This window comes from Lacerta agilis, chromosome 10, assembly GCF_009819535.1.
Source record: "Lacerta agilis isolate rLacAgi1 chromosome 10, rLacAgi1.pri, whole genome shotgun sequence".
Lineage (NCBI taxonomy): Eukaryota > Metazoa > Chordata > Lepidosauria > Squamata > Lacertidae > Lacerta > Lacerta agilis.
The window spans coordinates 20,903,915-20,922,873 of NC_046321.1; the positions used below are offsets into that span (position 1 = coordinate 20,903,915).

Genomic DNA, 18,959 nt, shown 5'->3' on the forward strand with positions numbered 1-18,959 from the left:
ACCTTAGAGACCAACTAAGTTTGTTCTTGGTATGAGCTTTCGTGTGCATGCACACTTCTTCAGATAGGCGCCCAAATCTTCCTGATGAGATTGGTGTCCCTTTCAAGGCCCTGAAATAGGCTCCCAAATACTAGAGCCATTTAGCAGATGGCTGTTAAGATTTGGTGCTCTCTGGCATGCACATATAGGACCTATTTTGGTTGGTAGGAAATAGCCACTCCCAACAAAGAACAGAGGATTCCTTTACCATGCAAGAAGGACAAGCAGACCAATCAGCAGATCACTGGACTTTCTATGGCACTGTGTTAGAGGGTGCTTGCCAGGCCAATCTGATTGTACCTGACGAGGATACAGGCTGAAACTCGTATGTTCAGGACTGAAAGTCCTAGCCTGCTTTGTGATAAGAAATAGATTCATCCTGAATAAATAGATCATCCTGATTTCATGTATTTTGATCTGCCCAAATAGCTGTAGTTGTGTAGTGTCCTAAGAATCTCAATTTAGTTTTTGTCACTAATGGTAATGCAAAAGAATCTGTTAGCTGCTTTCAAATATCATTGAGGAATTGCATTTGGAAAGCTGCAGGGAAGCTTCTAAGGCAGGCAGATGTGCTTAAGTCACCTTCTGGCCTTCCTTCTCAATCTGGGAAAGTTGAGGAGTTGGGTGTGTGTGCCTAGGACCGCCTCCCCAGTTTAAGCCTCAAATAATTCCCTTTGAGAGGTTAACAGTTGGAAGATGAAGCATAGGAACAAACTGAAATTAATGCTTCATGGACTTTATCTATGATTTATTCCTGAATATTATTTGAACCCCCATTAAACATAAAGCAATATTCAGCATTGCTTCTCAGAGTAGGTTACAATGTTTATCTGTTTGAAAATGTGTTTTCTTAAGTGTCCTTTAGAAGGTGCAGTATAAAATTCATAGCTCGGGCTAATAAATAATTTTAGGATAGTTGCTTATAATATATTATACCACCTTGAACTTGTGGATAAATGAAATGTTTGCCTTTCTGAAAGTTATTGCAAAGGTACACTGGACTCTAATAGATTTCTTGTTTTAATCTTTTCATATGTGTGATACTGCTGAATTGCGGTTTTGTTTTTATTTCTCTTATTGAAGCTAGCCTAATATTTGTTAGAATACCGGTAAATATTGAAAACTTTGACTACAGTAATCTTTACCCTTTTTTTTAATGCAATTTATAACTACTGGCAAGTAATACTAGCCTGTTAATCCACATACCAATTTGTTCTATAGAGAAGTTCAGTTACACCAGAGGCTTTGTCTTGTGTCTTTTGTAGTGCAGCTGCCCACCTTAATAACTGTCAGATAACATTGGCTGCTTTCCAAAGTGGTCACTGAGCTTGAAGAAACAGGTGTGTACACATGGAAAGAATGATATGCATCATTCCGCACAGAAATATGCACACCCAAGGCACACACAAAACGACTGCCACATGGAAGTCTCCTTTAAGTGGTTGCCTATGGCAGCTGCCTTGCTACAGCAAGCTGTTTTCATGTATAATCCAGGCTACTACAAAGCTCTTAATATTTGTAGTGCTATACAGAAAATGTACCAAGTCTTTGTGATGAGCTGCCACATAAAATGGAGTATGAAGCCAGATTTTATTTTTTTTAAAGAGCCATTGAAAGTGGTTTCTTTGTATCGGCCATCCTGTGTGCACTGATCCTCTGTAGACTGTGATCCAGGCAAAGCATAAACTTTGTTGCCAGGCCCATAGGACTTTGCATCCCTTTTTATCTTGAAGTAGGTAGGACACAAGCCGTTTGATTACTGTGTAGTTTGGCCTGTGGCGGATGCTTCAATTTCTGTGTGACATGTTTTCCAACTTTATTTAAGTTTCAGATTTCATACTACTTCTGAGTAGTAAACTGCAACTTGCAGTTGTGTTGAGAGAGATGGATGACAGTCAAGCATATATTGTAGTAATACCCTTCTGCTCTTTTGATTAGTTGGAGTAATACGATCCATTGGTTTTGAAACAATGAAAGCTTAATGAGCTCAGAATGCCTAGATGAAATTACTAATACTCTGTCAGCGGCTCAGTGTGCAGAATTAAGTTTATTTTTTATTTTAAAAAACCCACAAAGAACAGTAGCTTCAGTGGACACAAGATTTCAGAAATACAATTAGTAGTAAACTCTTTCAGATGTTCAAAATAATACATGCTTTGAAGCATATTCATCCAGGCATGGTTGGAAACCACCACCACCTTTCAGACCTTCCTACTCAACATGGTTGATCCACACTATTTAAAGCACATGGCTTCCCCTAAAGAATCTTGTGAACTGTAGTTTAAGAGTGCTGAGAACTTAGCTTCTGGAGAAAGCAAGTACTTCAGTTGTATGATGTGCATATGTGACCTTGGACCCAACCATGCATGTTTAAGCATATCTTTCCTTATGGGATTTTTAAAAGAGAAAACTGGATAGTTCTCTTAAATGTCTTGAGGAAAGGACCAGGTACATATGTGGTAGTTGCAATTAATTTTAGAAGCTAATATTTTAATCCTTACTATCTAGTGAAGAATAGAAGGAACTGGCACAGACATGACTATACAGAATTTGATGATGGTTCCAAGCCAGTACAAGCTGGAACAAGAACATTTGTTAAACAGCTACGTGCTCGCTCCTTCCCAAGGTAAGATAAGTTGCATTAGAACATATATAAGAGCAGGTGCAGAAAGTCTTGTCATTTTTTCTGGCTCCTTAAAACAGCAGTTTTGTCTTCAAGCCATAAACTTTTAACACACTAAAAATAATGGGCAGCTGAATGTCTTTTTGGCTAAGACATCTAGTGGTGATGGTGATATTAATTACTATTACTATTATTCATACAATTTGAAGTATTTATAATTAAAATTATTATTACATTTATTTATATCCTACCCTTTTCTCTGAAGGGACTCAGTATTTATAACCTGCCCTTCATTGAATGCTTTCAATCCCAGAATGGGGAACAATCAAATAAAGTAATAAAAATATGCAAATATGCAAAAAAGTAGTATACAAGAATTACAAAATCCATAAAAACAGGACTATTAAATAACAAACAAATTAATAGCTCCAACATAATGCAAACAAAGCTAAACTACGAGAGCAACAAATCAGATTTCCAGCTGATGCTGGATATACCAGTACTTCAAGAATTCTATTGACTTCAGTTGTTGCAGTGCTGATTTACAATGGTAGTAGTAAATGAAGCTACTATAAACACCCAGCTTAAGTATCTATATACTGTTAGGGAGAATGAAAGCCTTAAATTTCAGAAATTGCATTGAAATTACTTGTTGCTCTTCTGGATTAGGTGTGATTAAACACTGTCATTTTGTTTTCAAATGTGAAAAAGTATTGTTGTTTTTTGTAGTGCTGATGACATCATTTTGAAAATGCATGGCAGCCAGTTGACACAAAGATACCTGGAGAAGCATGGGTTTGATGTTCCAATTATGGTTCCTAAGTTAGATGGCCTAGGTCTCAGGCTTCCTCCCTCTACTTTCTCTGTTCTGGATGTGGAACGATACGTAGGTATGGTCTGTTATGAAGAACAGGGTAAAAACATGGAAGGATGAATATTCACACCTGGAAGTTTAGACATTACATTTCTTTGTTGGCAGCTTTACTGTGATAAGGTTTGAGAACATTTAGTTGAAGCTGAGTTCTCTACACTTTACAATTTCAAAGATGAAAGCCTTTAAATGTGTGATCCAGTGTTTTCTGCAAGCAGGTTTCTCTTTGCTTCTGTCTTGCTTCTTAAAAATTGTTCCAGAGGGATTCCCTGTTGTCAGGAGCAGGTTTTGGGGGATTCAGATAGGAAATGAGAAATGGGAAGCCCCCTTGTGTAGTGAGGCCCATTCTGCTCATGCACAGATAGCATTAGATGACACCTTCTATATTTAGACTACTCATCAGATTTAGTGAGATTACCATACTCCAACAGTAAAAGTGTGATGTCTACATTGTCACCATCTCTGACACCATCTCTGTAGTTCCAGGTTGCTGGTAAGACTGATCGGTTTGTTGGGTAGTGAGGGATAACCTTCAGGTTTCTATGACCATATAGAATTTCCTCAGTGCTGCACAGTTACTCCTTTTACCTTAGAGAGCATTACAGTATAATAAAATATTTCTTGTTTTTAATAACATAAATTGTTGCTTATTTTTTAGATTACTAACTACTCCTTTTTAAGAACACGGGAAGTGTTACAGAAAGTAATATTTTGCCAAAATCCCTAGATGTGACTTTCAGTGATGTTTATTGGTGATCCTTGTTTATGTAGAGATTCAATGTTTTCTTTTTTACAGGTGGTGATAAAGTGATAGATGTTATTGATGTGGCAAGACAAGCAGACAGTAAAATAAAGCTCCATAATTATGTTAAGTATTTCACAAATCCTGACAGACCAAAAGTATTAAATGTGATCAGCCTTGAATTCTCAGACACAAAGTGAGTATATGGTTTTTACACTTTTGTTTTGAAATCCTATACAGTGGTACCTCTGGTTATGAACGGGATCCGTTCCGGAGCCCTGTTCGTAACCTGTGACGTACGTATCCTGAAGCACTGCGTCTGCGCATGTGCGCGACATGATTTGGCGCTTCTGTGCATGCGCGTGACATCACTGCGTGCTTCTGCGCATGTGCGACACGGAGAACCCGGAAGTAACCTGTTCCGTTACTTCCAGGTTGTTGCAGTGCGTAACCTGAACGTACGCATCCCGCAGTGTTCTTAACCCGAGGTATGACTGTATCAGGAAGTAGATTACAATATAATTCCCTGGCTTCCTAAAGGCATGCTGTCATTAAGTAGAAAAATCAGTCTTGAAGGCTGGCATTTGGCAATATGGATATTGGCAAATGAAAGTAAATATATTTGGCCTGCTTCTCTTTTTTATTTTTTTAATAAGAATTTATTGGATTTTAATAACAAACATACACAAGATACAAACACTACAAAAAACTACAAAACAAAATACGCACAAACAAAACACATATTTATCCATCCTTATCCTCTTTATAATCCTTAATTTGGGACTTCCTCACACCCTCTCTCCTGCGTTCATTTCTAATCTTCTTTAGTAACTTTGTAACATTATAAAATCTTATTTCTCACACCTAATCTTAATCTTACATCCATAAACCTCAAATCTCAAATCTTATTTTTATCAAACTAAACATTACATTCCATAACTCAACCTCTTATATCCTCTCTTAACTTAACTTCTAATACTGTAGCCTATATATCAACTGATTCCAATTTCACCTATTAATAAATCACATCTTAACAAAATCCTAAGTATTTCTTCTAATTCTCATACACCGTTTTCCCTCTGGTTTCAGAGTTCTGTGGTCAGCCTTTTTTCCATATCCCCTTTACAAGTTCATCCTTTACCCCACTCCCCTCCTGTCCATCTCAACCCTTGCCTTTTCCCTTTCCCTCCCCAAGTTCCCCCCCCAAATCCACCCTTTCCAGCTCCTTCTTATAATTCTGTTATTTCCATCATGTCCAGCTTTGAACTTAATATTCTTCGTTGTAACTTCTTCTTTTCCAGATTGTAACTTTCTTCTTGGTAGATAGTTACACTAGCAACATCATCTTCGTTCTCGGCAACATATTGCATTTTCCATAATTGTTGATCTTGAGCACTAGGGCTCACACCCCTAGCACTCTCTATTCTGTCCAGTCTGTAGGCTCCCAGCCTCTCACGCCTAGGGAGCTTTCCTTGTTTTTCAGCTTGCCAGTCCTCTTCTTCAAAAGTTTCCTCTGAGTCTTCATTTTTTCCATCTTTGCCATCCAATGGATTCAAAAAACAGCTAAAACAGTTCCAATCTGGGAAAACTTGTCTATGACTCTCTGCTGAAGTGATTGAAGCTCTAACAATAGTCTTTGCTGGAATAATGTTGAGTCTTCCATTCTTTAAGTTTCAAGGACACAGTGGGATTTAGGTAAACAGGAAGTGATGGGGTCTCAGTACTTTTCCAACTGCGCAATCCAGTCCATCCCAGTATTCGCCATTTCCAGCCTGACCCAGACTCCTTGGCCAGAGGGTTAACAGAATTGTAAATCCACAAAAAAGCAATAAAATGTCTCAGTCTTACCCCAAACCGGGGTTTCAGCAATCTCTAAAATCAGCGCTAAACTTTAAAGCAAGTCTTAAGCGGCTCCAGCTCTTTTGACGTTACTTTGATCTTGCCGCTGTCAGAGAGAGACGGACTTCCTCATTTTAAATCTCTCTCTGTAAGCCGAATTTCAATCTTTTAGGTTCAAATTATGCTCCGTACTTACAGAGTCCTTATTTTAAGGCCAAATTGAGGAAAAGCGGAGCGCTCAAAATCCAGCAGTGCCCGCTGCTTCGTGTCTTCGGTTAGCGATGGCTCTTCAGCGCCGCACCGGAGCCCGGCTCGCTCAAGCCTCCCTTTTACAAGGGTTGCTCGAGAGCCAGGATGGCACATCTGGCGCCCGCTAGAACCCAAGCCCTCGGGACGCCCCTCCCGAGGTTTAACGGAGCCCGCAGCGCGGTTGCGGTCACTCCAATCCCCGAAGACACCGGAGCTATCTCAGAGCCGAGACAGCTCCTGACTGCACGGAATGGCGCTCACACCGGAAGTCCCTATTTGGCCTGCTTCTCATGTCATATTCAACCATACTTTACAACTGTGGTTGAATGTGAACTAGCATAAAGGTCCACCTTGCTAAAAATCCCCCAGGGTACTACTGCTTCTGCTATAGATTCAGATTCGGAAAGAGGTAGACTCCACCGTGGGAGCAGGGCCAGGGCGGGAGAGTCCTGTCTAGTCCAGTTGCGTGGAATCAATTTCAGTCTGTTACCTCCGAGGATGTGGACAGGCTGCTTGGACGAGTGAAACCAACCACCTGTCTCCTTGATCCTTGCCCATCCTGGCTTATAAAAGCTAGCCGGGAGGGGCTGGGCAATGGGCTCCGTGGGGTGGTGAATGCTTCCCTCTGTGAGGGAGCATTCCCAGACCCGCTGAAAGAGGCGGTCATTAAACCGCTTCTTAAAAAAACATCTTTAGACTCGGCCAATATGGCCAACTATCGCCCAATCTCAAATCTACCATTCTTGGGCAAGGTGATTGAGCGGGTGGTTGCTGAACAACTCCAGGCACGCCTGGAAGAAGCGGACCATTTGGATCCCTTCCAATCAGGATTCAGGCCTCATCATGGGACTGAAACTGCCTTGGTCGCGCTGGTTGATGATCTCCGGTGGGCTAGGGACAAAGGTGAGAGCTGTTTCCTGGTTCTGCTGGATCTCTCAGCGGCCTTTGACACCATTGACCATAACATCCTTCTGGACCGGCTAGAGGGGTTGGGAGCTGGAGGCACTGTTATACAGTGGTTCCGCTCCTTCCTCCTGGGCCGTGTTCAGAAAGTGGTGGTGGGGGATGAGTGTTCAGACCCCTGGGCTCTCACTTGTGGGGTGCCTCAGGGTTCTGTTCTCTCCCCCATGCTTTTTAATATCTATATGAAGCCGCTGAGATCATCAGGGGGTTTGGGCTGGGTATTCATCAGTATGCGGATGATAACCAGCTCTACCTCTCTTTCAAATCAGAACCAGTGAAGGCCGTGAAGGTCCTGTGTGAGTGCCTGGAGGCGGTTGGAGGATGGATGGCGGATAACAGATTGAGGTTGAATCCTGACAAGACAGAAGTACTGTTTTTGGGGGACAGGAGGAGGCCAGGTGTGGAGGATTCCCTGGTCCTGAATGGGGTAACTGTGCCCCTGAAGGACCAGGTGCGCAGCCTGGGAGTCATTTTGGACTCACAGCTGTCCATGGAGGCGCAGGTTAATTCTGTGTCCAGGGCAGCTGTTTACCAGCTCCATCTGGTACGCAGGCTGAGACCCTACCTGCCTGCGGACTGTCTCACCAGAGTGGTGCATGCTCTGGTTATCTCCCGCTTGGACTACTGCAATGCGCTCTATGTGGGGCTACCTTTGAAGGTGACCCGGGAACTGCAATTAATCCAGAATGCGGCAGCTAGACTGGTGACTGGGAGTGGCCGCCGGGACCACATAACACCGGTCCTGAGAGATCTACATTGGCTCCCAGTACTTTTCCGAGCACAATTCAAAGTGTTGGTGCTGACCTTTAAAGCCCTAAACGGCCTCGGTCCTGTATACCTGAAGGAGCGTCTCCACCCCCATCATTCAGCCCGGACACTGAGATCCAGTGCCGAGGGCCTTCTGGCGGTTCCCTCACTGTGAGAAGCAAAGCTACAGGGAACCAGGCAGAGGGCCTTCTCGGTAGTGGCGCCCGCCGTGTGGAACACCCTCCCATCACAGGTCAAGGAGATAAACAACTACCTGACATTCAGAAAATACCTGAAGGCAGCCCTTTTCAGGGAAGTTTTTAATGTGTGATATTTTTGTATCTGATTTTTGTTGGAAGCCGCCCAGAGTGGCTGGGCAAATCCAGCCAGATGGGCGGTGTACAAATAATAAATATTATTATTACTATGCCGTGGGTGAAGCAAGCCTGAGTCTAGCTTCTTGTGTCATCCAAACCTGCAGTTTGGAGGAAATGAGCAATGGGTCTAGTAAGATTTGGGCTTGTTTCATCTGTGCAATGGTAGCAGTGTATTGGGAACTTTTGAACAGTGTACACCAGCATGCACTCATTCACATTAAGCCACAATTTGTTTTATCTTGTGGTTTAATGTGTTAATGTGAAGTAGGTCACAGTAATTTGATTATGATACCTTTATCTAAAACTTAGCAGGAATTACCCTAAAATAACTTTGTTTGAAGGAATGAATGAGTGCCATTTGATCTTTTAAGGGTAGCATATCAATTGGTTTTATGAACCGCCACTGCCACTTTTGACTTCTGTAGAGTGCTATACTTAATTGGTGCAGATAATAACGTCATAGGCACTGGTTGCATCCGTGTGCTTTCACTAAAATTCATTCACTGTGTTCTTATCTATTATTGTATGTGTTTCTTCTTTTAAGGATGTCTGAATTAGTGGAAGTCCCTGAAATCGCCAGAAAACTTTCTTGGGTTGAAAACTACTGGCCAGATGATTCAGTCTTTCCTAAGCCTTTTGTTCAGAAGTACTGCTTAATGGGAGTTCAAGATAGCTATACAGATTTCCATATTGATTTTGGGGGAACTTCTGTCTGGTATCATGTTCTCTGGGTAAGAAAACACTGCTGACTTCTAAATATACAATGTACAGTATTCATAATGGTGTTTTTTTAAAAAAAAATATTGAAGGGTTCTTGCATACACCAGCCTGGTTCCAACATAACACTAAACCAAACTACAGCTTAGCCCAAATGAGGAAATGTGAGATCAGATTGTGTCTGCTTTGCTCCTTCCCAGTCATTTTGCCGCTTTAATGCGTTGAGTTGTGGTTTGGCTTAATGTGTGCATTCTTTCCAGTCAAACAGTGAGCTGTAACCAAGGTTTGTCCTGTGTCTTACAGTTTGTCTGGAAGAGCTAAACCATGAGCCCAGGTTTGGACAACACACTAAGCCAAACGATAGTTTCATGCAACATAATGCAGCAGCACAGTGATTGGGTAGGAGCTAAATGGCTCATGTTTGCTCATTATTATTGTTATTATTTATTGAATTTACATATTGCCCTGTACCCAAAGGTCTCAGGGTGGTTATGAATGACACTGTTGAAACTGTTAGTTCAATTAAGGTTTTAAGTTTAACCACACTGGGCATTTTGTGGCTATTGGCCTAAGAGTTTTAAAATTGTTATTCTGAACACTAATGGCTGTGATAGTTGGAAAAGCTAATAAAAACTGATCTCTTCCAACTTCATGCTATTGAGTTGTCTGTTTTGCTATGCCCAGAACATTATTTCTAGGCCTATCATGTTCAGTTGGAAAGGAACCTAGGCATTTTCATTCCTATACCCCATTTCCAACTTGCCAAACCTGATGCACTCAAAATGATGTAGGGCTACAATAAGGTTGATTGGAGTTGCTGTCCAACAACTTCTCGGGGCCACCAGTTTGGGAAAGCCTACTTGATCCCATCCATTCTACGTCTCCTAAATTGCTACTATCACAGTTTTACTGTGTATCAGAGACAAATTGTACCTCATTCAATATTTTTTACGTATAGGGTGAAAAGATATTCTACTTGATCAAACCTACTGATGAAAATTTGGCAATCTACGAATCTTGGAGTTCATCTGTCACCCAGAGTGAAGTGTATTTTGGAGATAAAGTTGACAAGTGTTACAAGTGTGTAGTGAAGCAAGGACATACTTTATTTGTTCCCACAGGTAAAATGCTTTCCCCAAGGAATAATCATGTTCATATCTGTTGAGTTTGGTGGCTGGGGTTCAGATGACTCTGTAAAATTCAAATTTTAAAAATGTGCTAATGTGTTTAGCAATTATAGACCCAATTTAGGATAAGGAAGTTGAGAAATTATTAAAAATTTCCCACTCAGAGGCTGCCTGCTGTGTCTGATAGATTCACTGTTCTGGACTTGTCTCCATCCAGTCAGCCTCTGCTGTGTGCCTGAATTTGAATGGGTGTGGCTGAAACATTAAATCTCTCATGACACAGTGGAACAACTTGTCCTTAGAATAGTTAAGAGTGTCTGCATGAATCGCTGCTCTGGGATTTCTCCTTCAAGTGAGGATGCCTGTTCAGATCAGTGACTCACACAGACATACAAGGTCTAGACTCCTCTGAGTGTGAGTAACTTCTTTTTCTCTCACACGAGTCTACTTTGAATGTAAAGGGGGTTTCTAAGATTTTTTAACTAGGAAACTAAGTATGCCTTAGGTAGTTCTATTTGAAAAGCAACATTTTAAAGCAAAATAATTTAATGTGCAGTGTGTTACGGCAACGACTATGTAACCCTAGTCAACAAAATAAAATATATCTCTGATACTAGGATTTAGCAAATCCTCTGGGAGAGAGCAGTGTGAAATAGTCACCAAGAATATCTCATTATATCTTTTTCAAACTTGCCTTATTGATTCCAGTACCATGAGGTCACTTATGGTCATGCCTGACTTGCGACAATTATTTTAGTATGTAAGGTCACATTTATGAGGGATTTATAGGTTGCTACAACCACCACCTTGAAGTGTGCCTGAAAAACTTGCCAAACACAGTGCAGATCTTATTACTGGTAAAATGTCCTTCCTATTGTGAAAGAGGGAACCACATTCTTCAGCCAAGAGCTCAGCACAGATGGTATTGTAGAAGTCTAGTCATGGTGTTATGAGAACATAATGGACTCCAGGGCTGCAGAGAAAAAATCCAGAGAAGCAATGACCATCCCTCCACTTCTGTGCTCTCTTAGAATTTCCGACTGCATTAACTGACCTATTTTGAGCATATATATTGAATATTATCTTCCATGTACCACTTAATGATTACACATGGGGCGGTTTTTAAATTTCGTGCAAGAAACTAACACAAGAAAAATAATAAATTGCAATTATACAAGCTATAAGGAGGTTTCTGATACTAGGGTTAAACTCTTTAGACAGTGTTTCCATTCAGTGTGTCATAGACTTCCGTTTCAAGATTGAATTACATCAAATGAACACTTTCGACTTTTATCCTGGTACTTCAGTTTGTTCCCAGCTTGGATTTTGGGATTCTCCATTTTCACATGCTTTCTTCACCAAACTGCTACACTTAGACAGATTGATAGGATGTGGATATTTTTCACCCAGTGTGATTAGTGATGCCAATATTGTTACAAAACATTATCTTGGAGGTTTTCAAAGTATCAGTCCTACCTTGTGTTTTGTTGAAGTCCAAAATGTAGGGCATGCAAAATATTTTGTAGCAGGGATACTCAGGTTCTGCTTACCTGTCATTTCAGGTTGGATTCATGCTGTGCTCACTTCTCAGGACTGTATGGCTTTTGGAGGAAACTTTTTGCACAACCTCAATATTGGCATGCAGCTCAGGTTTGTATTGGAGCTTTCTCTTTTTATTATGTATCTTCTCCCATAAGCTTGAAAATATTTTTGTCATTCAGTTGATACATAATTGATTAAATGAGATTAAATGGCGCAAGACACTTATAAAAGAGACAATGCTGCTATTCTGCCAGGGGTGTACTGAATATTGCAAGAATTATCTCCAGATAGAAATGAATAGTTTGTTCTGTTCCACTTGCCTTTGAAATTAAACAAGATAACATGGAAGATTACATCAGAACAAACTGAAATTTGGCAAGCAAAACTCAGGAACTGGAAAATAAATTCTAATTCCTGCATTACTTGAGAGTAAACTTTTTGTTCTAAGCATACCGTAATGGCATAAGTTGCTTGAATTCTGTCTGTTTAAAGTTGGGTTTATATATTAGTATTATGAAGTCTAACGTCACAACTCAATATGCAACAGAGCTTCAAAAGAGATAAGTCCAGAGCTTAGAAAAGTTCTGCCCAATTTTGTCAAATTTGATCTTACTACTCTTGACTATAAATCTTGCTGTATCTTGTTTGTCATGGACTGCTTCATTTTGCTGCACACCATATAATTTAGGTGAACACAGTTAACAGTGATCAATATTCACACAAAATAATCCTTCTAAATTGTTTATTTAGGTGTTATGAAATGGAGAAAAGGCTAAAAACCCCAGATCTTTTCAAATTCCCTTTCTTTGAAGCCATCTGTTGGTTTGTGGCCAAAAACTTACTGGAAACTTTGAAAGGTAACTCATTTCATGTTTTAAGAAGAACGTGAGGCTAGACTTTTTTCTACCATTTGCAGGAAGACCCATGTCTAATGTACATCAGTCAAACAAGACATAAGTTACTCATAGTTTATAACTTGAAAATGTAAGTGTAGCTACTTTGTTCAGTTTTGATATGACAGAAGCTTTATGGATTAAAAGCATTTGTAGTAAACAATACACATATGATTCATGTGTAGCAGAGTACAAAGGCTTTGACAAAGAAGGCATATGAACCTTTATCTTTGGAGTGTCCTATGTATCTTTAAATATGTGTCAACTGCAGTTATTTATATGGAAGTGAAAATACATTTGTTTCAGGGCTACAATCGTGCACAGCCCTCTAAAGTTACAGTTGTCACCTCACTCAAATTATTAACTTGTAGGCTGCTTCCCTTAGTCTCTATTAGTCAGTCTCTATGCACCTCCATTTAGGTTCTCTGCCAGTCTCCCCCAAAATAGCTTTTTCCTTAGTAATAAGACTCACATTTATAAAGTATATGTAGTTCAAATAGCTGAAATGGGAACAAATAGAAGTTCAAGAAACTGAGGAAAGCAACTGAAGCTGACAAGTAACTAGACTATTAGCCAACTGCACAACAGGAGGCTGAACATAAAGCCTCTAACCCCAAAACTGTTCTGCTAATACGATGTGGGAAGGATATGCTTTTGTGAGTATGCACCTGTATAAGAAATGTCCATGGCCACCACCTTAGCACTTAACCCAGGCAGCCAAGTCTTCTTTTTTAATCTGATATAAAAATCATTTCACTTAGCCACTACCCTGTCAATGGTGCTTCTACTCAAAGGAATGTACACAGCAGAGAGTTCACTCTTTATTGACAAAGATAACACAGTTGCTTCTATGGCTCCAGATACCTACACACACCAGTCTAGTGTCTAGGCAGCTACTCCCAGTTCCACTTTCTATGGAGCAGTTGCAGCAACTGGCGATCACTCCCCCCTCCACCATTTTATGTACCTTCCCATGATACGCTTTCCCATAGCCAGAGACTACACCTACATAGAAGCTTCCTCTGCTCTTTGCACTTCATTCCTCTGCTGGTTCTGGGAGACAGTGTTCTAGGAGAGGGTGGGGAGGCACACTGCCCTTCACTTGCCTGGCCTGCCTCTTCCTCCAACTCTGAAACTTCCCCTTCCTCTGATTCTTGTTTCCTGGCTGGTACAGGACCTTTGGGCAGATTATTTTGAATATATTTTTATCTGTTGGGGGCAGTTTGGTTTAAAGAAAAAAATTCAGGTGCTGCTCATTGGCCTTCCTTTGGAAGCTAAAGGGCTGCCCCTAAGTCTAAAGAGAGCTTAGTGAACATGCACCTCAGTAGGTTTCTAGTTTTACTTCATGCTCAGATTCTCCCCTGCTGATAACAAAGTTTGGAAAGTTACTTTCTACCGAGGCTGAGACTGACTAAAGTCCATGAGATTTTTTCATGTGTAGCTTGGTTACTGAATCCCATAGACCCATTTGCTCTGAAGATCCATTGGCTTGTGGTTTGGCAAACCACTGTTTGGTTTATGTGGGGCAATCCTGTAAAAACTGGGGTGTGGGGAAATTCTCCTTTGGGGCAGGGGTTGGCCATGATGGCTTTCAAACCCTTTTCTTTCCTAGAAGTTAATGAATTAAACAATCATTACAAAACAATTACTGTAGGAATATGCAGTTGTGTGGCATGCTGTAACTGTTAATTAATGACCTTACATATTGTAGTAATTTATAAAAGTGTTGTTTTTTTTTAAAGAGGCTCTTTTTGAACTTTGTAAGTGTCGATGCTATAGACCACAGTTTGCTCTTCATTGTAGTTTTGAATGCATGGGTAACTTTTTACAGGTTTAAAGGTTGAGAGAGAAATTGGATAGTAAATACTCATTTGGCATTTATATTAATCTAATGTGCAGTGTTTTTCTTTCTTTCCAGAACTGAAAGAGGATGGTTTTTACCCTCAAACCTTCTTAGTACAAGGAGTGAAAGCTTTACTTACTGCTTTAAAGTTATGGATGAAAAAAGATGTAAGCTGAAATGTGTAGTCATAATTTTAGTGGGTTTTCTTTCTTTAAAAGAAAGGTCTTTAAAATGCAATACAGCTTCGTAAAAATTCTGTATATAAATATGCTGCTGATTTGTATTTGGGGGAACTTAACTGCTTATTTTTCTGTTTTACTTCACAGCTTGTAACAGAACATGTCTTTGAAATTCCAGACAATATAAGGCCTGGACAGCTAATTAAAGAACTATCTAAAGTAATTCGTTCTGTAGAGGTAAGAATAAAATACATTGAATATGATTGCAAAATTTGGATAATCGCATATGATTACTTTCAACTTTTGGAGATACTCTCCTTTAGTTGTGCTCCTCTTTCTTCAAAAATAAGTGCTAGTTTGCTGAAATAATCACTTCCAAACTTTTATTCCTCATGGTTGGCAAACTGTTTAGGTGCTTATGATTATAAGATACTTATCAAGTATAACCCACCCTATGCTCCTATCTTAGAATTCAAAGTTTAAGTGATCACATTATGGCGGAATTATAAAGGCAGTTTAGAGTGAAATTTAAATCAAATCTTTAGCTGGAGCATAACATTCTCTTATATTTCAGTAATGGACAGAGTCCATTAGGGTGCTGTTGTAATAGACAATACAGGAAGAGGATGGAATAATCTAGTTGAAAGTCTTATACTGCTACTTGAAAGTGAAACCTTTCACTTTAAATTGTGTGGAATTGTCAATATAGGCTGCTCTAAATAACTTTCTTTTATTTAAAGGAGGAGAACAGCAAACCAGTTAAAACTCAGGGAATTATTGGTGTGTGCCAAGTTTCGCGATCATCAAATGAATCAGCCTCCACCCATCATTCCAGACGAAAAGCAAGGAAGCTACGGGACCATGCCATCAAAACTCCATCTAATTTGGACATCTTGGAGCTCCACACAAGAGAAGTTCTCAAAAGACTAGAGATGTCCCCATGGGAAGAGGCAAGTACAGTATTGCATACTGGAGCGAAGTAAAGCACAACTAGAACATTTAATGTGCAGGGCAGATGGCACACTTAAAAATGGAAAGTTGTTGCATTTTAAAAATAAAGACTGTAGGAGGTACAATCATATCACTGGTTAATGTTCAATGAAAATATTCTCACTGCTCCACATCACTGAATACACTGGTTTGGTGAAGAAATAGAGTTGTTGCACTACCCAGGCACACACACACACACACACACACACACACACACATATATATATATATTGTACTGGACAGCACAGGTAGGGAGGAGGTACCTCAAAATGCACTTTTCCATTTTGGGTGTATGTGAATAGATGAATTTTGAATTAGCAAATATAGATGTAGGGTGGCAATAAACATATACAGTATGGCTACAGTAAAATAATGCTGAGCCCGGAAGCAGACCTTTCAAATGCTTCTCCATTTTACCCAGAAAGATCCAGGACAGGCCATATTTTGGAAGTTGCCTCTACATACTCTCCTGTGATCTAAAAAGTATTTGGCACCAGAGCTGTTTTAAAAAGAAAAATTAGAAGGGTTTTGCGGTGATGGTGGTCTTTCCCACTGGTATCACTTTTCTTTTAAAACATCTCATCCAAATCCCCAATTACCTCCCACTTCTGGAACCTTAAGTATATAATTCTGCTTGTTCCCAGTGTATAGTTTGTGGGATGGGTTTTTATGGGTAGGAGAGGATATATTAATTGCAATTTATCCCTCCAGGTGCCCACATTTGTGGGTTGAACAGTGTTTTAAAATCCTACCTCTGGCAGCAAAATTAAAAGCATAGGAGCTAGGTTGTAAAACTTTGATTTGAACAAGTCCAGCTATGAAGTAAGCTGGCTCCCCTTTCTTAACCCACTTAAAAAAGAATCAAGCAACAGACTGGAAAGTAAGCTTAAAAATATAATTTACTTAATCATGCATTGGTTCACAGCAAAAACAGAACTAAAAACTATGCAGGCAAAATACTTAATATTTACAGTATAACCTGCTTCAGGCATGTGCTGAAGCTGGAGGAAGCAGAGGCATGTCTGCATCCATTGCTGGTCAGAGAGAGAGAGAGGAATTACTAAGTGTTCCTTCCTGTTCAGGAGAGAAGAAGAAATGACATCATACAGAGTCCTCTCTACCTGTTATATTTCTATGGTCTGAGTATCTTCCTGTTAGCAATACAGCTCTGTGGACTCAATAATATATGTGCTGATACATTATAAAAATTCATCTGTAAAGTTACTATGGCTGCCTTGTGTCTTAAATTATTTCTGAAGAAGTACCATCCGTCCATACTTGCAAAGTAGAATAGTTTAGACTTGTTAATAGTGAATATGTGCACTAAGCACAAACAATCCAGAGAATGGGAGAAAATTGAGTTGTGCAGGAGGAAGGAGTTGCTGCAACTTGGGCCATGTGCGTGAAAGACAATTGTACACATGAAACAGACTTCTCTGTCTACCATAACGGCTATTAATAATGCAGGATTTCTTCGTTTGCTGGCTGTCAGTGTTTTAAGTGTGGTTTGGCAGTGCACCACCGCTGATGTGGATTACAAAGAGAAATAGCTTATTAAAGTACCATTAACTATGGGTGAAATCTTTTGTCCCCTTGCTTTAGGACACAGCAAATGGTAAACTGAATGGAAGGTTTAACAAGCCTCTTCAGCCATCTTCTACTGTTCCTGAATGGAGAACGAAGGACAATGATTTACGGCTTTTGCTGTCAAATGGAAGAATAATTAGGTATAAAAAACATCAGCATGTAGCTTGCTACATGCAGTTTACTTTAGGCAATTTTGAAAATCCAGCTTGTAGTTAATTGACAGATCTGGGCTGAAAAAGGGATATAGCAAGAAACATCTGTAACCAAACATAGGAATTAAATGTTTGGAGGAACAAAGGGGAACATTTTGCAGGACTGGCTCCAACTTGAGGCAGTTCTGGGTAGAGTGCTGCCATAATGGGCTTAACTTGTGCGGTGGGGCAGCAGCATTTGAAACGGTGCCAGATGGCTCTATGTCACCTCCACCTTAATTTCTCCCAGTGCCCTCAGGAAGCACCATTTGTGGCATTGTGGGCCCAGCTATCTTGTGCTGCTGGAGCTCTGACTCAGAAAAACTTCAGGCATCAGTGGTGGGCCCCACTGAGCTCCAGTCCTGCTAATATAGATGGTTTTAAATCTGGTGTCAGATCTGGAGTCAGATGCAGGTCAGCATGAAGATGCAGTCTCAGTTGTCAGTGAAGTTAACTCTTTATCCAAGGAAAAGGCATACAACTCAACAACACTTACCAGCAGGTCTTGCCCCTATAGAGCAGTTGCCAGGACTGAAGGTCCCCCTCCCCCAGATGTTTCCCAAGCAGTCTCAAGCTGCATCTGCACAATTCTGGCCTCTGTTCCTCTCTCCTCATTATTCAGCACATTCTTGGAGACGGGGTGGTTGGGGAGAGCTGGTCGCAGCAGGAGAGGGAGACCCCCCTGGATTCTTCTATAGTCTCTTGACCCCGCTCCTATGTTTCAGCCTCGCAGTCTGAACAGCTCCCTGTCACATGCTCTTCCTGCTCACTAAACCCTGCTGACCCTTCAGCATTCAGTACTTCATTCCATTCTTCTCCCTCTGACTTCTCCTCAGGGTCCCATCACCAGTCCCCTGACTCTGAGCCTTTCTTCTCTGGGGTTTCTCTTGGGGGTTCCCCAGCTGCTTTCTCCCACCACTCCTCTTCGTCCAGCCAGTCTCTGACACTTGGGGTGGAGAACCTTTTTCAGACTAAGGGCATTACTCATTCATGGGAAAACATTCTGGAGACCATATGCCAGCGGTGGTCTAGGTCAGGGGTCCCCAAACTAAGGCCCGGGGGCCAGATGCAGCCCAATCGCCTTCTAAATGCAGCCCGCGGACGGTTCGGGAATCAGCGTGTTTTTACATGAATAGAATGTGTCCTTTTATTTAAAAGGCATCTCTGGGTTATTTGTGGGCCATAGGAATTCGTTCATTTTTTTTTCAAAATATAGTCTGGCCCACCACATGGTCTGAGGGACAGTGGACCGGTTCCCTGCTGAAAAAGTTTGCTGACCCCTGGTCTAGGTCATAGGCAAATGTGAGCAAAGCAATGAGTGTGACTCTTACATTTGTACAGTAGGATACATTCCACCAATGCAAAAGTCAGATGTTTCTGCACCCCACATCTCTTCATCCCCCACATATCCCTTCAGCAGCATGCACCCCCCCCCCAAGC

At 40.7% G+C, this 18,959-nt stretch overlaps 1 protein-coding gene across 1 annotated transcript in view; it reads left to right on the forward strand.

Moving 5' to 3' along the window:
- KDM7A (lysine demethylase 7A) overlaps nt 1-18,959 on the forward strand; it is a 48,661-nt gene that overhangs the window by 19,529 nt on the left and 10,173 nt on the right. The window contains 11 exon segments of the mRNA XM_033162346.1: nt 2,548-2,665; nt 3,392-3,552; nt 4,330-4,471; nt 8,995-9,181; nt 10,126-10,288; nt 11,857-11,944; nt 12,587-12,693; nt 14,648-14,739; nt 14,899-14,988; nt 15,492-15,701; nt 17,344-17,468. Of these exon segments, the coding sequence (XP_033018237.1) occupies nt 2,548-2,665; nt 3,392-3,552; nt 4,330-4,471; nt 8,995-9,181; nt 10,126-10,288; nt 11,857-11,944; nt 12,587-12,693; nt 14,648-14,739; nt 14,899-14,988; nt 15,492-15,701; nt 17,344-17,468 (1,483 nt within the window).